Raw genomic sequence first — 18,714 nt, 5'->3', positions numbered from 1 at the left:
GGACACAAACTTGGATATAGTATTATAATCTTCTGTTATGGAACTTCCTACTTTTAGTTTAGTTAACGAACTTCTTTCCATATTTCTTTTTTCAATGCCAAAAAAATATTTGCTGTTTTTCTCTCCTTCTTCGAACCATTTTAGTCTTGATCGTATGAATGCCCCTTTAGCTTTTTCCTTATAAATTTCATCCAATTCTGTTTGAAAGCAGTCTAACTGCAAATATTGTTCATTATCTGTTGAATTTAGAATGATGTCTGAGATACCTTTGATTAAAAATTCTATTCTTGCTCTTTTTCTTTTAGTTAAGTTTTTGCTGAAACTAATGGCATATTTTCTGATTTCATATTTGAGCAATTCCCATTGTTTCCCGTATTCATCTACAGATACTGCTAGTTCCCAATGTTGTTTTATACGTTTTTTTTATAGATTCTGTAAAGTTTTTGTTATTTAACAAAGCATTGTTAAATTTCCAATAATTGAATTTGTTTATTTTATTTTGCTGTGACCAATTTAATTTGAGAAAAATTGTTCTATGATCTGTCATTATAGTAGGACAAATTTTAACTTCTGTGACTTGTTTCTCCATGTCATTAGAGATCAGCCAAAAGTCGATTCGAGAGCAGCGTGATAGATCATTGTTGTTCCATGTATATTGCCTCTCTGTTGGATTGCGGTGTCTCCATTAGAGGTGGGCAGATCGATCCTTGAGTATCGATATATCGATACTGACGTGGTATCGAAAAGGATCGATCCTCACATAAAAATATCGATCCAAATGTGTGTTTATTTTTTTTTTTTACCAGTCATTTTTTATTAATTTAGCACGCACTTCAGTGCGTAAAATACGCTTCTAAGTGGAAAAATAAGCGAATGTTAGCGGATAATTGTGTAGGCTAGAACTTTTTCTCCTAGTCATCTGGATACAAGACGAGACCAATCAATCACAGAGCGTTCGATGCTGGTGCTTCGCTGAGCTCACAGGACCAGTGCGTTTGGGAAACGAAGCCTTGCTTAGATGACAGAGAAACAATCGGGTATTTTTTTTTTTATAAACAAAGCAAAAGTGTATATAACGGTTCAAAATGTTGACGTCAGTAAGATTTTTTTTAATGAAATTAATAGTTTTATTCAACAAGGATCAATGCATTCAATTGATCAAAAGTGACAGTCAACTGTTCTTTCAACTGTGTTCATTAAATAATTCTGCATCATGGTTTCCACAAAAAATATGAAACTGTTTTCAACATTGATAATAATAAGGAATGTTTCCTGAGCTGTAAATCAGCATATTAAAATGAATTATCATCATGACTGGAGTAATGATGCCGAAAATTCAGCTTTGATCACATGAATAAATTACAGTTTAGTATGACATAGAAAACAGATAGCCTATGTTAAATTGTAATATTACAGTTTTTACTGTGTTTTTGATCAAATAAATGCAGAAGAGAATAAAAAATCTTACAGACCCCAAACTTTTGCAGTAGACTAGTACTAGTAGGCTAGTAATATAATTAGGGTAGTTTTGTAAAAGTCACTGACTAATAATTACAGGCGAGTTGAGAGCACAAATCACAAAATATTTAGTAGTCATGAAAACGTATTCAGATTTAGCATATAATGATGCATTCACCTCATAAATCATGACACACTGCTCTAGCACAGGAAAGTGCATAAGTTCAAGTGCATGCTTTTAAAATGAAAAAGTATTGGTATCGGTATCGATATCGGCGATACTGGCCCTGTATTTACTTGGTATCGGATCGATACCGAAATTTGGAGTATCGCCCACCTCTAGTCTCCATATGTCTACTAAGTTTAATTTTGTACAAAATTTGGTAAGACTGTTTTCTCTATCTCTAGCTTTAGAAGGGTGTCTATCCAGGTCCTGAGACCAAACCATATTAAAGTATCCCTCCCAAAATAACCTTGGCTGAAGGGTATTTGTAGGTGAGGGAATTAATAATATTTTCAACCTCTTCTTGTCACGGTGTCAGGTTGTGTTCTCCAGGTGTCCACTAGATGTCCTCCTTCCTCACGGTGTCTGTCACATTTTGAACTACATTCCCCACGATCCTTGTCTCATCATTGCACTCAGCTGTCCCTTGTCATTAATCATTGCACTCAGCCAATTCCCCATTAGCATGGTCATTTCCCTGTGTATATAACCCTGTCTGTTTTAGTATGTGTCATGGAGTCCTTGTATTTATCATGCCACTTCAGTGTTCTGTTCTTGTCTGCTCTTGTTTTGTGTTTTTTTGGATTGCTCTTTTGATATCTGACCTATGCCTGGACTTGACCACTGATTTTGGATTAACCCTTAATAAATACTTACTGTATACTGGATCTCCCTGTTTCTCGAGTGTGGTTCGTGACACTTCTAATAAGTGATAGTTTATTAAGTCAGTGTTATATCCATAAATGTTCCCTAGTAAAACAAAATTTGTATGTATTTCCAAGACCAAAAATATAAAGTGTCCTTTATCATCAATTCTTTTGTCCAAAACCTTTCCATTGAATTTGTCCTTTAGAATAGTGACTCCTGCAGACTATTAGACCCATGAGAAAACCAACTTTCCTTCCCCCATTGCTTTTTCCAAAATGTTTCATCCTCTGAGTAAGAATAACTCTCTTGAAGAAAGACAAAATCTGCCTTTGCCTCCTTACAAAATAAGAAAAACGCTTTTCTTTTTACAATATTTCACAGACCCCTAAGTGTTAACAGATACCAAAATTAAATCCAGAAAAAAACCCTTATATATAAAACTATCACAATATTATCTCAAAGACGTCAACCCTATAAAATGACTCCTGTATTGAGTATGTATTTTACATTTGGACATAGCAAAATAATAACAATATAGTATATTGACAATTTTGGAAAATTGTTCATCACATATTAACCGTATGAACAAAGTGTTAAGTAACATTTAGGACATTCATTTCTAGCAAAGTGAACACAGTCTAAAATAACAATTAGAACATTGGTTTAGAACGAATTCTGCCAACTTGCATTTATATAGTTCTTTTATTCCCGAATATCTCTTGTTAATCAGAGCGAATGAGATATGGGGTAAGAGAGCAAAAACATCATCATAAACGGCAGTTTGGGTTTAACTTTCAGACACATGGCGAATCTCCTTACCATCGATGTATCCTTTAACTCCCACAAAGTACGCCTTGCTCCCGTTCTTGCGTGCTCTTTCAATAATTGGCCACAGCGCGTAGTCGATATCGATTCCGATACCAATACTTTTTCATTTTAAAAGCATGCACTTAAACTTGTATGCACTTTCCTGTGCTAGAGCATGTTCTTGATTTATGAGGTGAATGCATCATTAATATGCTAAATCTGAATACGTTTTCATGACTACTAAATATTTTGTGATTTGTGCTCTCAACTCGCCTGTAATTAGTCAGTGACTTTTACAAAACTACCCTAATTATATTACTAGCCTACTACTAGCCTACTAGTACTAGTCTACTGCAAAAGTTTGGGGTCTGTAAGATTTTTATTTCTCTTCTGCATTTATTTGATCAAAAATACAGTAAAAACTGTAATATTACAATTTAACAGAGGTTTTCTATGTCATAGTAAACTGTAATTTATTCATGTGATCAAAGCTGAATTTTTCGGCATCATTACTCCAGTCATGATGAGAAATCATTTTATTATTGCTGATTTGCTGCTCAAGAAATTATTATTATCGATGTTGAAAACAGTTTCATATTTCTGTGGAAACCATGATACATTTTATGCAGAATTATTTGATGAACAAAGTTGAAAGAACAGCATTTATATGAAATAGATTTTTTTTTAAGATTGTAAAACACTTGACTGTCACTTTTGATCAATTTAATGCATCGAATACAAATATTAATTTCATTTAAATAAATCTAACTGACGTCAACATTTTGAACCGTTATGTACACTTTTGGTTTGTTTATTGCGAAATAACTCCCGATTGTTTCTCTGTCATCTAAGCAAGGCTTCGTTTCCCAAACGCACTGGTCCTGTGAGCTCCATAGGTGAGCTCAGCGAAGCACCAGCATCGAACGCTCTCTGTGATTGATTGGTTTCGTCTTGTATCCAGATGACTAGGAGAAAAAGTTCTATCCTACACAATTATCCGCTAACATTCGCTTATTTTTCCACTTAGAAGCTTATTTTACACACTGAATTACGTGCTAAATTAATTAAAAATGACTGGTAAAAAAACACACATTTGGATCGATATTTTTATGTGAGGATCGATCCTTTTCGATACCACGTCAGTATCGAAGTATCGATACTTCAGGATCGATCCGCCCACCCCCAGCGCAGCTCTCTTCTCCTTGTCTTCTTTAGTCAAGTCTTCCCCAAGACGTAGCTTTTTCTCACGTAGGTAATCGTTGTTTTTGGCGGCTCTCCAGATCTCATCTCTCACTGAGCGAAAAGTGAAGAGGATGATGATGACACCGCGGGTTTTGCCTTCCGCTCGTCTTCCCAGCCTGTGTGCGATGTCAATTCCCTCAGCTGCTCTGGCCCCCATTTCTGGTGTAATTTTCTGACAGATCTCTGCCACTCTCTGTTTGACGTTCTCATTATCTTGCTCAGGTAATCCGTAAAGTCGCAGGCACCATCTTCGCTTGTAGCGTTCAGCATCAGTTACACGCTCTTTCAGTGACAATATCACCATCTGGTGCTTTTCACATTGCTTCTTAAGCGCAGCATTTTCTGATTTTATGTCGTTGATTTCTTCGTGTGCAAACTCGACAGAAACGTTGAGCTCTTTGATATCTGCTGCGTTGCTGCTTATCAGACGTGCCAGTTCATCGGCTCTATCGTTTACAGTCTTCAAGATGGTCATCTGTAACTCGTACATTGATGGCTCTGTTTGCCCGCTGTTAAGTTTCTTGGGTGCTGGGCTTTTTATCGGGGGTATCAGGAAGAGAGACAAGTTTCACTTCTTCCTCTTCTGCACATCCCTGGTCGCCAAGCGATGTGTGGACAACTTTCTTTTCTTTTGGAGAGGACTCTTTTCTCTTTAGTTCAAGCTTTTTTAGTTGGTGACTCATTTTCTCTTTTGCAGGTTTTGTTTGAGGCATTTGCTAGCTTGCAACTCACCGAGAAGTTTTTCTCTGAAGTTCTTTCTTTCGCGGTGAATCAAATTGACACAGTTTTAAAGTATGTCGGGTCTTTAGTTGGTATTTTGCTGAGTTGGTTTAGTGTAGTTCAGGTTCTCTTAAGTGTTTGTTAAGGTTGGAGTCTGATTTTTATTAGGAGACGTCTAATAAGTTATCGCCATCGCCGCCATCTTGCCGGAACTCTCGTCAATGCAAGTGAATGTGAGAAAATAATAATTTTCTGGTCCCGTTTGAATTTTGCCATGAATGTGAACATATGTTGTCTGTGAATTTTTTAATATAATTTTTCGTGTGAAGAATGCTACAATTTAGCGGGTAGAAGTTTGTTATGGGGTGACGTCACATAGGCGACATGTAGTCTTTCTCGTCATGTCTTTTCCACAACTGCTAGCCAAAGAATCATACAATATACTGTCAAACTCGTAACATGAAAAATTATATAAAAAATTCACAGACAACATATGTTCACATTCATGGCACAATTCAAACGGGACCAGAAAATTATTATTTTCTCACATTCACTTGCATTGACGATTTTTCAAACTAGAGGTCCACTTGGGATTTTACGGATGGGCGGGACTTACCAGCTCTATAGCAGCTGCAAAGCAGAAGCATTGTGGGAAATACCAGAGAATGTCTAATTCATGGGTTTCATCCGGTCCCTTTTCACAGGTGTATAAAATCAAGCACCTAGATTATGAATGCAGACTGCATTGTGCTTGATTAATACACCTGTGGAAAGGGACCGGATGAAACCCATGAATAGGAAGAGAATTGGCACTCTCTGCTTACTTACGGTTTCTGGACTGGCTGCAGTAACACGTCTCTGTCCATGCGGGGGCGCTCACAGGACGAGTGCAGAATGAATGGAGGTCTATGGCACTATACCCCTCAAAATCCACTTTTCTCAGGATATAATTTTTTGTCTAATAATTTGAATGTTGTATTCGAAAGGAGATGCAAAGAAATTACACATTGCTGGGTGTTAGATTTTTTAGAGTCACTTATTTGCTTTAAAAAGTCTTTTAAAATGTCAATGACGTCATACACATCGTACGACCAGAGATACTGCTTCACGGCAATCCTTCAGTCACTCTCGAGGCATCGACAACACAGCTGACACAGGTAAACACACAACACAGCTGACACAGGTAAACACACAACACAGCTGACACAGGGAAACACACAACACAGCTGACACAGGGAAACACACAACACAGCTGACACAGGTAAACACACAACACAGCTGACACAGGTAAACACACAACACAGCTGACACAGGTAAACACACAACACAGCTGACACAGGTAAACACACAACACAGCTGACACAGGTAAACACACAACACAGCTGACACAGGTAAACACACAACACAGCTGACACAGGGAAACACACAACACAGCTGACACAGGTAAACACACAACACAGCTGACACAGGTAAACACACAACACAGCTGACACAGGTAAACACACAACACAGCTGACACAGGTAACTACACAACACAGCTGACACAGGTAAACACACAACACAGCTGACACAGGTAAACACACAACACAGCTGACACAGGGAAACACAACACAGCTGACACAGGGAAACACAACACAGCTGACACAGGGAAACACAACACAGCTGACACAGGGAAACACACAACACAGCTGACACAGGTAAACACACAACACAGCTGACACAGGTGAATACACGTGCTAGTTTTGTTTGTTTCTGGTCCCGCTTCGGATGCCACTGCCACGATGCCATCAAGCGGTATCTCTGGTCGTAATCAGTCCTTCACTGACCAATCAGCGTTCATTAGCAGAATGCTAGCGTGTTACGGGCAACAACAACTCCGCCTGTAAGAAATCGAAAGGACATAAGTACTCGTTCATTAAATTTTCGACCTATAACCCATGTTGAACTGTTGCAAAACCTACAATAAAATTTGAGATTTCTCAACGGCAATCGGGTGAAAGAGACACATTTAGCCGTCTAGCCCCATTGACTCCCATTCAGTCTGCACTCGCCCGCGATCACCTCCAGTGGAATTCTAATGGAACTGCAACCAAGATCGACACAATGGGGCTAATAAGAAGTGCCAAGGCTCTCCGTAGACGGGCTCTGGAAATACCGACTGTTTAAACGTCCGTGACGTCACCCGTAGGTTTCTGAAGAGCATTTTTGAAGTCTAAAGTGGGCAGAGCCGGCCGTCGCCATCTTGGCCTCGCGTCACTCCCGGATAACAGAAAATGGGCAAAGAGGCGGGGCGGGTGGGGAGGTAATGCTATGCTATATGCTACTGACAGTACCAAGTCTGCGACTGCACAGGGCCTCGCGCTAAAGTGACAGTTGATGATGTAAAGCCAATTAAAAGTTCCTGTTTTTGCCCTTCGAAATATTATAATAGTTCAAAGACATAGCAACAAGTGAGACTGTGTATCGTGATTCTGTACTAATCTGCTAGTTGAAAATGCATATGCAGTAACTTAATATTACTCTGAGTGTGTGTGACAGTGATTTATGTGCATACATGTCAGTCACTCTTTTTTTATAGTATATGGTCCGTCAGCGCGGCATCGCTCGTCAAGTTCGTAGAGAGCTTATTCAGTCCATTTTAAATTCTTATTTTGGCCTCCTCTCAAATGGGTTAAAGTAACCATAGATATATTAACGTTGCCTATGAAGTTCAAGTAAATGCGCTGGAAATCCGCGCTCATGTAAGGATGTGCATTTATTGCATGGACGGAGAAAGCGCCGACACCTGCAGGATTTCATCTGACGGTACATAAGCATATTATAATATATCTGTTCCGTGAGAGCAGAACGAACGAGCCTTTATTGACGTTTTTAAATCTGAAAACTCCAAAAAGCAACGAAATGGTCAGACATCCATTAGTGCATGTTCACAGAGGAAAACAACTGAAATACAGCGCTGGTTATTCTCTCGAACGATACTCGACGACAACGACGGAATCCTAAGCCATGGGCGAAGTAATGGGTGTATTAAATTGTATGAAATAATCCCGAAAAAAAGCACAAAGTCAAGTCAAGTCAAGTCAAGTTTATTTGTATAGCGCTTTTCACAATACAGATTGCATCAAAGCAGCTTCACAGTATTAAATTAAAATAATACAACAAAGTTTGTTTCAAGAGGAATTTATTGATTGATAAAATTAAATTAAATATCCCCAAAATATCCCCAACTGAGCAAGCCAAAGGCAACAGTGGCAAGGAACCGAAAAACTCCATCAAGTGACCTAATGGTGTCCTAAAACTCCATCAGGTGCCTTAATGGAGAAAAAAAAAAAAAACCTTGGGAGAACCCAGGCTCAGTCGGGGGCCAGTTCTCCTCTGGCATTGGATAGAGGCCGGATTGTAGTTTGAACTGTAGGATTATATGAATGCCTGGCTGAAGAGATGCGACTTTAATCTAGTTTTAAACTGGGAGAGCGAGTCTGAGCAACGAACAGTATCAGGAAGACTATTACAGAGTTTTGGAGCCAAATGTGAAAATGCTCTCCCTCCTTTGGTGGTTCTGGATATCCTAGGTATGACCAAAAGCCTTGAATTTAGTGATCTCAAAGAGCGCGATGGATTATAGGGCGATAGAAGATCCGTTAAATAGACTGGAGCTAAGCCGTTTAGGGCTTTATAAGTCAGTAGCAATACCTTGTAATTAATACGGAACTTTATAGGTAACCAATGCAGTGATGATAAAATCGGTGTTATATGATCATATTTTCTTGATCTCGTAAGAACTCTAGCGGCGGCATTTTGGACTAACTGTAGCTTGTTTATTGAGGATGCAGGACAACCAGCTAATAAAGCATTACAGTAATCCAGTCTCGAGGTCATGAATGCATGAACTAACTTTTCTGCATCAGAAACTGATAGCATATTACGTAGCTTAGCAATGTTTCTAAGGTGGAAAAAGGCTGTTTTTGTAACATAAGAAATATGATTTTCAAAAGACAGGTTGCAATCGAGTATAACACCCAGGTCTTTTACTGTAGAGGATAAAGTAACAGGACATCCTATGATGTTAAAGTTGTATTGTGCGAGGTTTTGTGGGCGGTTTTTTGAACCGATAAGTATTACCTCTGTCTTGTCTGGATTTAATAAAAGAAAATTACGCGTCATCCAATCTTTTATATCTTTAACACACTCTGTCAATTTGGAAAATGTAGCGTTTTCATCCGGCCGTGATGAAATATATATTTGAGTGTCATCAGCATAACAATGGAAACTAATTCCATGTTTCCTTATAATATTTCCAAGTGGCATCATATATATTGAAAATAACAGGGGGCCTAATACAGATCCCTGCGGCACTCCATAGTTTACTGGAGTTATGATCGATTTTTCTCCATTTAAATAGACAAAATGGTAGCGGTCAGATAGGTATGATTTGAACCAGCTTAGTGCTTGTCCTTGAACACCAGTATAATTTTGTAGTCGATCTAAGAGTATTGTGTGATCTATAGTATCGAACGCAGCACTAAGATCAAGTAAAACTAGTATTGAGATACAGCCTTGGTCAGAAGCTAAAAGTAAATCATTTGTGATTTTAACGAGCGCAGTTTCAGTGCTATGATGCGGTCTGAATCCAGACTGAAACTTTTCATAGATATCATTTTGTTGCAAGAAAGAGCCCAGTTGAGCGGACACCACTTTTTCTAATATTTTAGACATAAATGGAAGATTTGAAATGGGTCTATAATTTGCTAGATTATTATGATCTAATTGTGGTTTCTTAATGAGAGGTTTTATAACTGCCAGTTTAAATGTTCTTGGAACATGACCTAAAGATAAAGACGAGTTAATAATATTGAGGAGAGGCTCTTCCACTACAGATAACACTTCTTTCAGTAGTTTAGTTGGTATAGGATCTAATAAACATGTTGTTGTTTTAGATGAAGTGATAAGTTTATTTAACTCTTTTTGTTGTAAAGCACTGTAATTGTTCTTTCGGGGTGATAATTGAAGCTGAATTGTAAGGCGCGATTGAAGATTGAACGTTTATAATTGTGGTTCTGATGCTTTCTATTTTCTCAGTGAAGTAGTTCATGAAATCATTACTACTGAACTGTAACGGGATATTTTGTTCGGGTGACGTCTGTTTATTTGTTAGTCTAGCCACGGTGTTAAATAGAAACCTTGGATTGTTTTGGTTGTTTTCTATTAGTTTGCGGAGGTGCTCAGCCCTGGCAGCTTTTAGGGCCTTTTTATAACGTGACATACTGTCTTTCCACGCGATTCTAAAGACCTCTAAATTAGTTTGTTTCCATTTACGCTCTAAAATACGGGTTTCTCTCTTTAAAACATGCGTAGTATTGTTATACCATGGTGCTTTATTTTTCTCTCTGACCTTTTTTAATTTAATAGGTGCAACCACATCCAATGTTCTAGAGAGAATGGTGCTCATAGTGCTAGTTAGTTCTTCTAGTTCATCTGTTTGTTTGGGTTCAGGCAGCAGCTGAGACAGATTAGATAAGCAATTTGAGAAATTATCTATGGTGGATGGAAGGATTGTTCTGCCTGGTCGATAACGCGACGCCGCATGACATATTACAGCAGTACGTAATATGCAAGTTACCATGTAGTGATCAGTGACTTCATCACTTTGTGGAATGATATCTATATCGGTTGGATCGGTTCCGTGTGATATAATTAAATCGAGTGTATGATTAAGACGATGAGTTGGTCCGGTGACGTTTTGCTTGACCCCAAATGAATTTAATAAATCTGTAAACGCAGCTCCTAACGCATCATTTGGATTATCTACGTGTATGTTAAAATCTCCAACAATTAATGCTTTATCGACATTGACTAATAGGTCTGAGAGAAAATCTGCAAACTCTTAGTTTGACTTAGATAATAGGGATGTTTTTCTAACATCTAAGAGCGTAACATTTAGTACAAGTACTTCAAATGAAATAAACTTATAACCCGTTTTCTGAGTAACATTTAGAATATCTTTATAAATGGTTGCAACACCTCCGCCACGGCCAATCAGACGGGGCTCATGCTTATAACAGTATCCAGGAGGAGTAGACTCATTAATACCGAAATAATCATTTGGTTTAAGCCAGGTTTCAGTAAGGCAAAGTACATCGAAGCTATTATCTGTGACTATTTCATTTACAATAACTGCCTTAGGTGTGAGTGATCTAATGTTTAGAAGACCTAGCTTTAGAAATAGTTTTTGTTTACTAATAGCAACATTTTCTGTTTTAATAACAATTAGATTTTTCCTAGATCCTGCATTAGATTTATTATTTGATCTCACTAAACGAGGAATAGACACGGTTTCTATGCAATGTTCTACACTAGTATTTATATCAGTTGAATTGGTGCAGCAGAGACTATGATTTGGACTTTTGGTTACTAGTCAAAGGGTATTTAACATTTTGGAGATGTTATCTGACAGAAGATCCGCTCCGAATCTGCTTGGGTGTAAGCCATCAGCACAAACCCTGCAGAGATGGCAAGTTCAGCAGCTAAAATTTGCTGAGGTGAAGTGACGGCTAGTAACAGCAGACAAACGGCTAGCATTGACATCAGCGGCAATCCACCTGTCACTCTAGTGGACACACCCTTGAACTTTAAATATTAATCAACTAAACGAATGAGTTATAAAAAAAATCACCCCCCTCACAGTTGTCATGAAGGGCAAAATTAGCTGTGTAGACCAAAGCCACATACAGACACCAGGCTGTAAACACGTTTTTTTCTGCTGTAAAATTTGGCATTTTAACATGGGGAAGATACAGATTTGACTCACTTTTGACACCAGCCTCAAGCGGCCAGTCAACGAATTGCAGTTTAACTCACTTCCGTGTTTGTTTCAAGAGAGAGATCGACGTCATCGTTCGTTACTGTGTTTAGTTTACGGTGTAGGAAGCCTTAGGACACAGGCAAAAAACTGATTTGATCATGATACTTTTTTGTGTGCAAATAAATTATTGTTAACACACACACACACACACACACACACACACACGCACACACACACGCACACACACACACACACACACACACACACACTCATTAATGAATTTTATTTTAATGGTTTACGGGGTCTTTTTGACCCCAAATGACTTTTGCTCAAATTAAAAAAAAAATTCCCTTTGTCCAAATGGTATGAAACCTTCTACGGCTCTTCACACTTTCTAGATCTACAAAAAAAAATTTAAATTGGAATGATATCTGTTTTTATGTTAGCGTGACAAAAATTGTGACACTCGTGGTCTTCGGGGTCTCTGGAGACCCCGCAATCAAAATAGACAAAATTCATCATCAAAATCAGAAACAACGCAGAACACATCGACAGAAATGGCACAAATAAAGTGGCACACTTCCACCAATGCAAAAAACATCCACAATGCTAAATTATTTTGCTCACAACACGCGTACACACACACACACACACACACACACACACACACACACACACACACACACACACACACACACACACACACACACACACACACACACACACACACACACACACACACACACACACACACACACATATAGAGGAATACATTTTTGAGACTATAAAAACGGTTCTCTTATCATTTGTCAAATAAAATCATCCAAAATGCAGTACCACCACAAAAATAAATTGGTGACCCTGACACATTGAAAATGTGCACACTCACACACACACACACACACACACACACACACACACACACACACACACACACACACACACACACACACACACACACACACACACACACACACACACACACACACACACACACACACACAGGAACATTTTTAGGGCTATAATTTGCCAAAATTGTGGGGGGGTGGGGGTTCAGTACAAAAAAATGCTAAACTTTGACAAAAATATTTTATTTTTGTTATAATTGTGATTTTATAATATTTAGATATGAATCCAACTGAATCCAACTTGTGAAAAGATATCTTTCAGGTAGTCAAATAGCAAATAGCATATAGTGGAGCTCTATGGCCATCTAGTGGTTAAAGTGATTTTTTTTTTTTTTTTTTACTGCATTTTCCAAAAATGTTACATTAAACCATTTAAAATGATCCATGTTATCCCCATGAATGAAAGTTAGAAATCTGGGTCTTTTATAAAGTGAATTTTACATCAAATGCTGTTTTTTTGTAAAAAACTTATTTAAATATTTATTTATTTATTTATTTATTTATAGAAATTTAAAAGATATCATAAATTCTCCAAAAACTGCACAAATGTTGAGTAAAAACATTAACAAACAGAATAAAATTACATTTGTAAAAAAAAAAAACTATTATCTTGTTACAAAATTAAATGTTATTGTCTGGGGTCTCTGGAGACCCCAAAAAACACGAGTGTAGACATAAATAAAGACCATCAGAGGGTTAATAAAAATAAAAAAAAGGATGAGGTCACACAGTTAGTGGGGTCTTGGAGGCCCCCGGGCACCGGCAAAGATATGTCATACATTTCTCGACTAGTCGGAGAGAAGTGTCCTGAGCTGATGCTGTTTTTCAGGTGTATTGCAGTTTGAGTGTCATGCAGTAGATGGCGCTGTTCACTCACTCGTTTTTTTAATCATTAGGTTTTTCTCAATTTTGAATTCCAAGTAGAGCTTTCAAATTTCCTTATAATGGTTTAATGTTTATTCAAACCCATCTATGCCTGACGTCTTTTTGAAAGACTTATTTATTTATTTTTATTGAAAAGAAATAGCACTGCACTGAATACATTAACATAAAAGGAAATGGGAGAAAGAATAAAAACAGCGATACTGGAAAAACGCTCTTTTTATTTATTTATTTATTTATTAGATACAATTAAACAATTGAAAACAAATAGTATCAACATATAAAACAAGAACAGCCGCCAGAGGAGAGAAGAAAAATGAAGAAAGAAAAAAACATGACAAAACCTACAATAATAATAATACAAGAAAAGATAAGCAAATAAATAAAGGAAACATAAGCAATTAGAGCATATTAGGATAAGAAAATGCAACAAAATGTAAAGGGGGGTTTTGACGAGAGCACAACAAGACAATATGTTTTCCCTTGCTTTGGCCTTCTCTGAAACAGAACGCGTTTGAAGGTTGAGGAAAAACATATATATGAATGATGGCTTATGATTAGAAAATGTACATTTATGAATATGAAATTTTACTAGCTATACTATAGGAAAACGTCGCAGAGCTGCCGCCGGGCCCTGTGACGTCATCGCTGGCGCTCGAGCGCGTCGGACCGACTCTCATTCACGAGCGCGCGCGCGGTGCGGCAGCTGTCAGGAGCGCGCGCAGACTCGCGGACGCAGATCATGTGTTATTATATCTTCATTTGACTGTTTTGATCGCCGTGTGCCCGGGATCTGATGGAGGGACTGGGAGCCGCGGCCGGGGGGTGTTCCGCGGTGCCGGAGGACTCGGACTCGGTGATCACGGGATCCGGGATTGATGCTGCAGATCTCGGTATGCAATGCGGAGGATCTTTTACATTCATGCTTGCGTTTCACTGACGGCTCGCGGTAATGCGTGCAAGTTGCGCTTCCATAACATGTCAGTTATTACAGGGGCTTATATGAAGTCATTTTGGAAGTAGCTGACAGAATAATATGGTAATCGAGCTGTGCCATGGTGTTTTCATTTGATACAGTCACTGAAATAATAAAGTAGGCTACTGCCATAGTACCTTGGTAAGTGGCAAATTGATTAGATTATTAATTTTCTGTTTATTTCCATATAAACTGCACTGCTGTAATAATATACCAGATAGGCTATATGGTTTATGAATATGACTATCGGTACTCTGCTGTAATAATATACCAAATACATGGTTTATGAATATGACATATTATGACAATTGTCATATGACATATTATGACAATTGTCATATGACATAATATGACAATTATAAAATATCAGTACTCTATATATTAAAAATAGCACAATGTTCTTTACAATCTTTGAAGTAGGCCTGCCTTAAAGTAAATCAATATCAGAAGCAAAATTTGATTTATTGCCAAATATGTTTACACACATAAGGAATTTGTGAATTTTATAGTAAATAGAGAAAATAAAATAGAATTCTATTTAAAAAATGTGTGTGTGTGTGTGTATATATATATATATATATATATAAAAGAAAATAATTAAATAGAATTTATATATATATACATACACACACACAGTGTATATATAAAAAAAAAAAAAAATTCTGGATGCACTTGGCATAAATAAATAATAAATGAATGACCAATTCATATTTTAAACTTATTTAATAATCAACACTCAAATTGCTAAAACTGACTTGTACAAACATTTAATGTCAGTTTATGACAGATTTTTTCAAACATGCATTAAATAATAAAGACATCACTAACAGGTTAAATAAAAAATAGAATGAATTATGTAATACAGTGCATATTTTTTTATAGCAAAATGCTCTTCTCTAGAGTAATTTTTTTCATCTGCATAAGTTAATATGGACTCTGAAACGAGTTAAATGTAGCGTTATGTGATGGTGTTCAGCCTACAAGCGCTTTCATTGACGTCTTTCCCCGGAGAGATTGTTTTAGAGACGACAAGAAGCTCAATGCTGTTTGTATTGATGCGTTCGGACGCAGTGTTTGTTTATCTGCTGGGAACATGGTGTGTGTGTGTGTGTGTGTGTGTGTGTGTGTGTGTGTGTGTGTGTGTGTGTGTGTGATGTGACGTTCGGTTTGTCCTTCAAATGGAAACACAAAGTCAATCTGAATAATAATTGTCAGAGTGTTTCCTCCATCCCAGCATGCCTTGTGTTGACAGCTGTTGAGAACACACAGCGGACAGGGGGTCTCCTTCAGGTCCTGTGCTCTTGATTTTAGGCTGTTAATCCTGTTTTTAGCCACGGTTTTCCACACTCAGCATTCCCGTTCATCCCTGTGTGTCCGATCATCACATCCGCTTCCCTTTAAACTGCTGGGTTAGCGTCGAGCAGCTCGGATCATTCTGCTGAGAAATACTGAGCTCATATTGAGACTTTTCATTGCAGACTATCTTAGCAAATCTGAGATTTCTTCTGAACACATCTGAGAAACTTCAGACCTCTTCTCTGGTAGACATAGATTATATAAAAAGATCTCATTTGTGATTGTTTTTTCTTTCCTATGACTCGAAAGATACTGTATCTCAATATAAACTCAAACGTTTCTCATCAGATTTCTCACCAGACCAAATGATCTGTGCTTTAGGAGAAACATCCGGCTTTAGTTGGTGTGTAATGTTGCTGTTTGAGCATAAACAACATCTGCAAAGTTACAACACTCAAAGCTCAAAGCAAAGGGAGATATTTGCTTTTAAAGAAATGGCTTTTTAAGGACTACAACAAACGGCTGGTAGAGACTACACCACATTCCTCCCGGGTTAGTGACATCACCAACCCTAGAATTTACATAAACCCCACCCCCTGAACACGATTTATAGATTATCAAGACAGAATATGCTAATCAATGACTAGAAGATAACTACACATAAGCTACATAAATTCATCAACTAACCATTCAGAAATGTTGTCTACATGTTGTCACTTCTTCTTGAGTCTCTCCATCTTTCTGACTCCGGTTTGAACATAAAAGGCTAAAAGTTTGTGACATTTTCAGTGCATGTGTGTGTGAGGTAAAAGGACACAAGCTCTTGAAGCTCCGCCCCCTGTGCCGGGAGCAGCAGCTCATTTGCATTTAAAGCGACAGACACAAAACAGTGTGTTTTTGCTTACCCTCAAAAACTTTAACATGCTATATAAACATATCTGTGGGGTATTGTGAGCTAAAACTTCACACACACACTCTGGGGACATCAGAGACGTATTATACATCTTGTGAACACCGCATTATACCAGCCCTTTAAATGAAACACAACATAAAAACTCCTGATAGCGCAACATCTAAAATGATGGTAATCTGGCAGATCTGAAACTCTCTAGAAGACACGTGTAAGATAACTGGGAGAAGTGAAGATAACTTCTGAGAAGTAGGAGACTTTAGCAATAGTTTCCATTTGCTCTCCATTTAATCTCATTGCTCTTAAAGGGACAGTACACGCAAAAATGACAATTCTGTCATCATTTACTCACCCCAAGTCGTTGGTTTATGACTTCCCCGTTGACTTCAATTGTCAATATACTATATCCATCAACTGTTCAGTTACTGACATTCTTCAAACTATCTTCTTTTGTGTTCAACAGAAGAAAGAAACACACAGGTTTGGAACAACTTGATTAAATGACGACCGAATTTTCATTGGTTACACTTTATTTTAAGCTGTCATTGTTACAGTGTAATTATATATTTAAGTACTGAGTAATATTAAGCAACTACATGTACTTACTATAGGGTTAGGGTAGGATCAGGGTTTGGTTGAGGGTTAGTTGTAAATATGCATAATTTACTGTTATTACTACGGTAAGTATAACAAGGACACTGTAAAATAAAGTGTTACCTCTTCATTTTTGGGTGAACCGTCCCTTTAAGAAGACATTGCTCAATGCTCAAAACTGAGCTATTTCCATTTTGAGTTTTTCCACCATGATCAGTGTTTGTTTACAGTAAAGAGAGATGAAATATGTGATCTGATGCGTCACGCTGCTCTTTCGCATGTTTTCACGTGTTTTGTGTGTTAAACCTGCTCTCAGATAAGTCCAGCTTATCTTGAGATATAAATCCGATCAGGTTTGAGCAAATAAATGCACCATTGAATCCCATATCAGGGAATCACAGGAAGGAAACAGGCATTTAGAGATGCATTATGGGAGGAAGGACATCAAACATGCTGGTCTCCATTCTTGCTCCTGTTCTTTATAGTTTCCTGGTGTAATGTTGCACTGGATGTTGTTAGTCGTATTGTAGATTAGTACTAGTTTTACTGGTGAACCAAATTGAATGTGAAAGTTTATTAAAATGTCCCAAACTTTGGCATTTTTTAATGTTGCAATGAACTATATTTTCTTGGTCTTATGGAAGTTAATGTAAAATTATTGATTAGTTACCGCTATTATAAAGAGACTCTTAAGTTTTACTTCATTAGAATGGTACTAATCTTGGTAAAGGTTCTTGCACTTGCAATGTGAACACAAACATGATTCAAAAAGGTTAAATGGTCATGAGAAAAGTAGTCACACTTGTGTTGTTTAAAGAGGTCTAAAATGAGCGCATTGGAAATGAATGGGAGATGAATTTCCTCTAGTGGAAGCGTTTGGTACTGCGGCCAAACTAAATATTACTGAAAACTCGTTTTTTGAGAAATTTTGACTTGTTTTGATTCATTGCTTTGATTTTCTTACCATTTTAGAGCAAAATGTGTTTTGGAAAAGATATATTTAAAAAAAAAAAAGTTCATAACAATAAATGTAAAATGAAATATATTTTTTCAAGTTTTTTTTTTTTTTTGGACTTCAGCCATAATCTGCCAAGTATCGTCTTTAAAAAAGAGAAAAAACTTAATTCTGTCCAACTAAGCATTCAAGAATTACCAGTGAAAGTTTGAAATTCTATGCTCAAAAAGTTAAACTACTCCCCTAAAATACAAAATATGAAATTAAAACATTCTCGAACTAAAATATAGTAC

At 37.4% G+C, this 18,714-nt stretch overlaps 1 protein-coding gene across 5 annotated transcripts in view; it reads left to right on the top strand.

Moving 5' to 3' along the window:
- The first annotated feature begins 14,361 nt into the window (after positions 1-14,361).
- pip5k1cb (phosphatidylinositol-4-phosphate 5-kinase, type I, gamma b) overlaps positions 14,362-18,714 on the top strand; it is a 90,842-nt gene continuing 86,489 nt past the window's right edge. For all 5 annotated transcript variants that reach the window (XM_082173014.1, XM_082173012.1, XM_082173015.1 and 2 more), the window contains exon 1: positions 14,362-14,583. In XM_082173014.1, the coding sequence (XP_082029140.1) occupies positions 14,487-14,583 (97 nt within the window). In that variant the 5' untranslated portion in view covers positions 14,362-14,486. The remainder of the gene's footprint in view (positions 14,584-18,714) is intronic.

This window comes from Leuciscus leuciscus, assembly GCF_965113295.1.
Source record: "Leuciscus leuciscus genome assembly, chromosome: 6".
Lineage (NCBI taxonomy): Eukaryota > Metazoa > Chordata > Actinopteri > Cypriniformes > Leuciscidae > Leuciscus > Leuciscus leuciscus.
The sequence above is the reverse complement of the archived record's forward strand: the minus strand, read 5'-3'. Positions and strand labels throughout refer to the sequence as shown.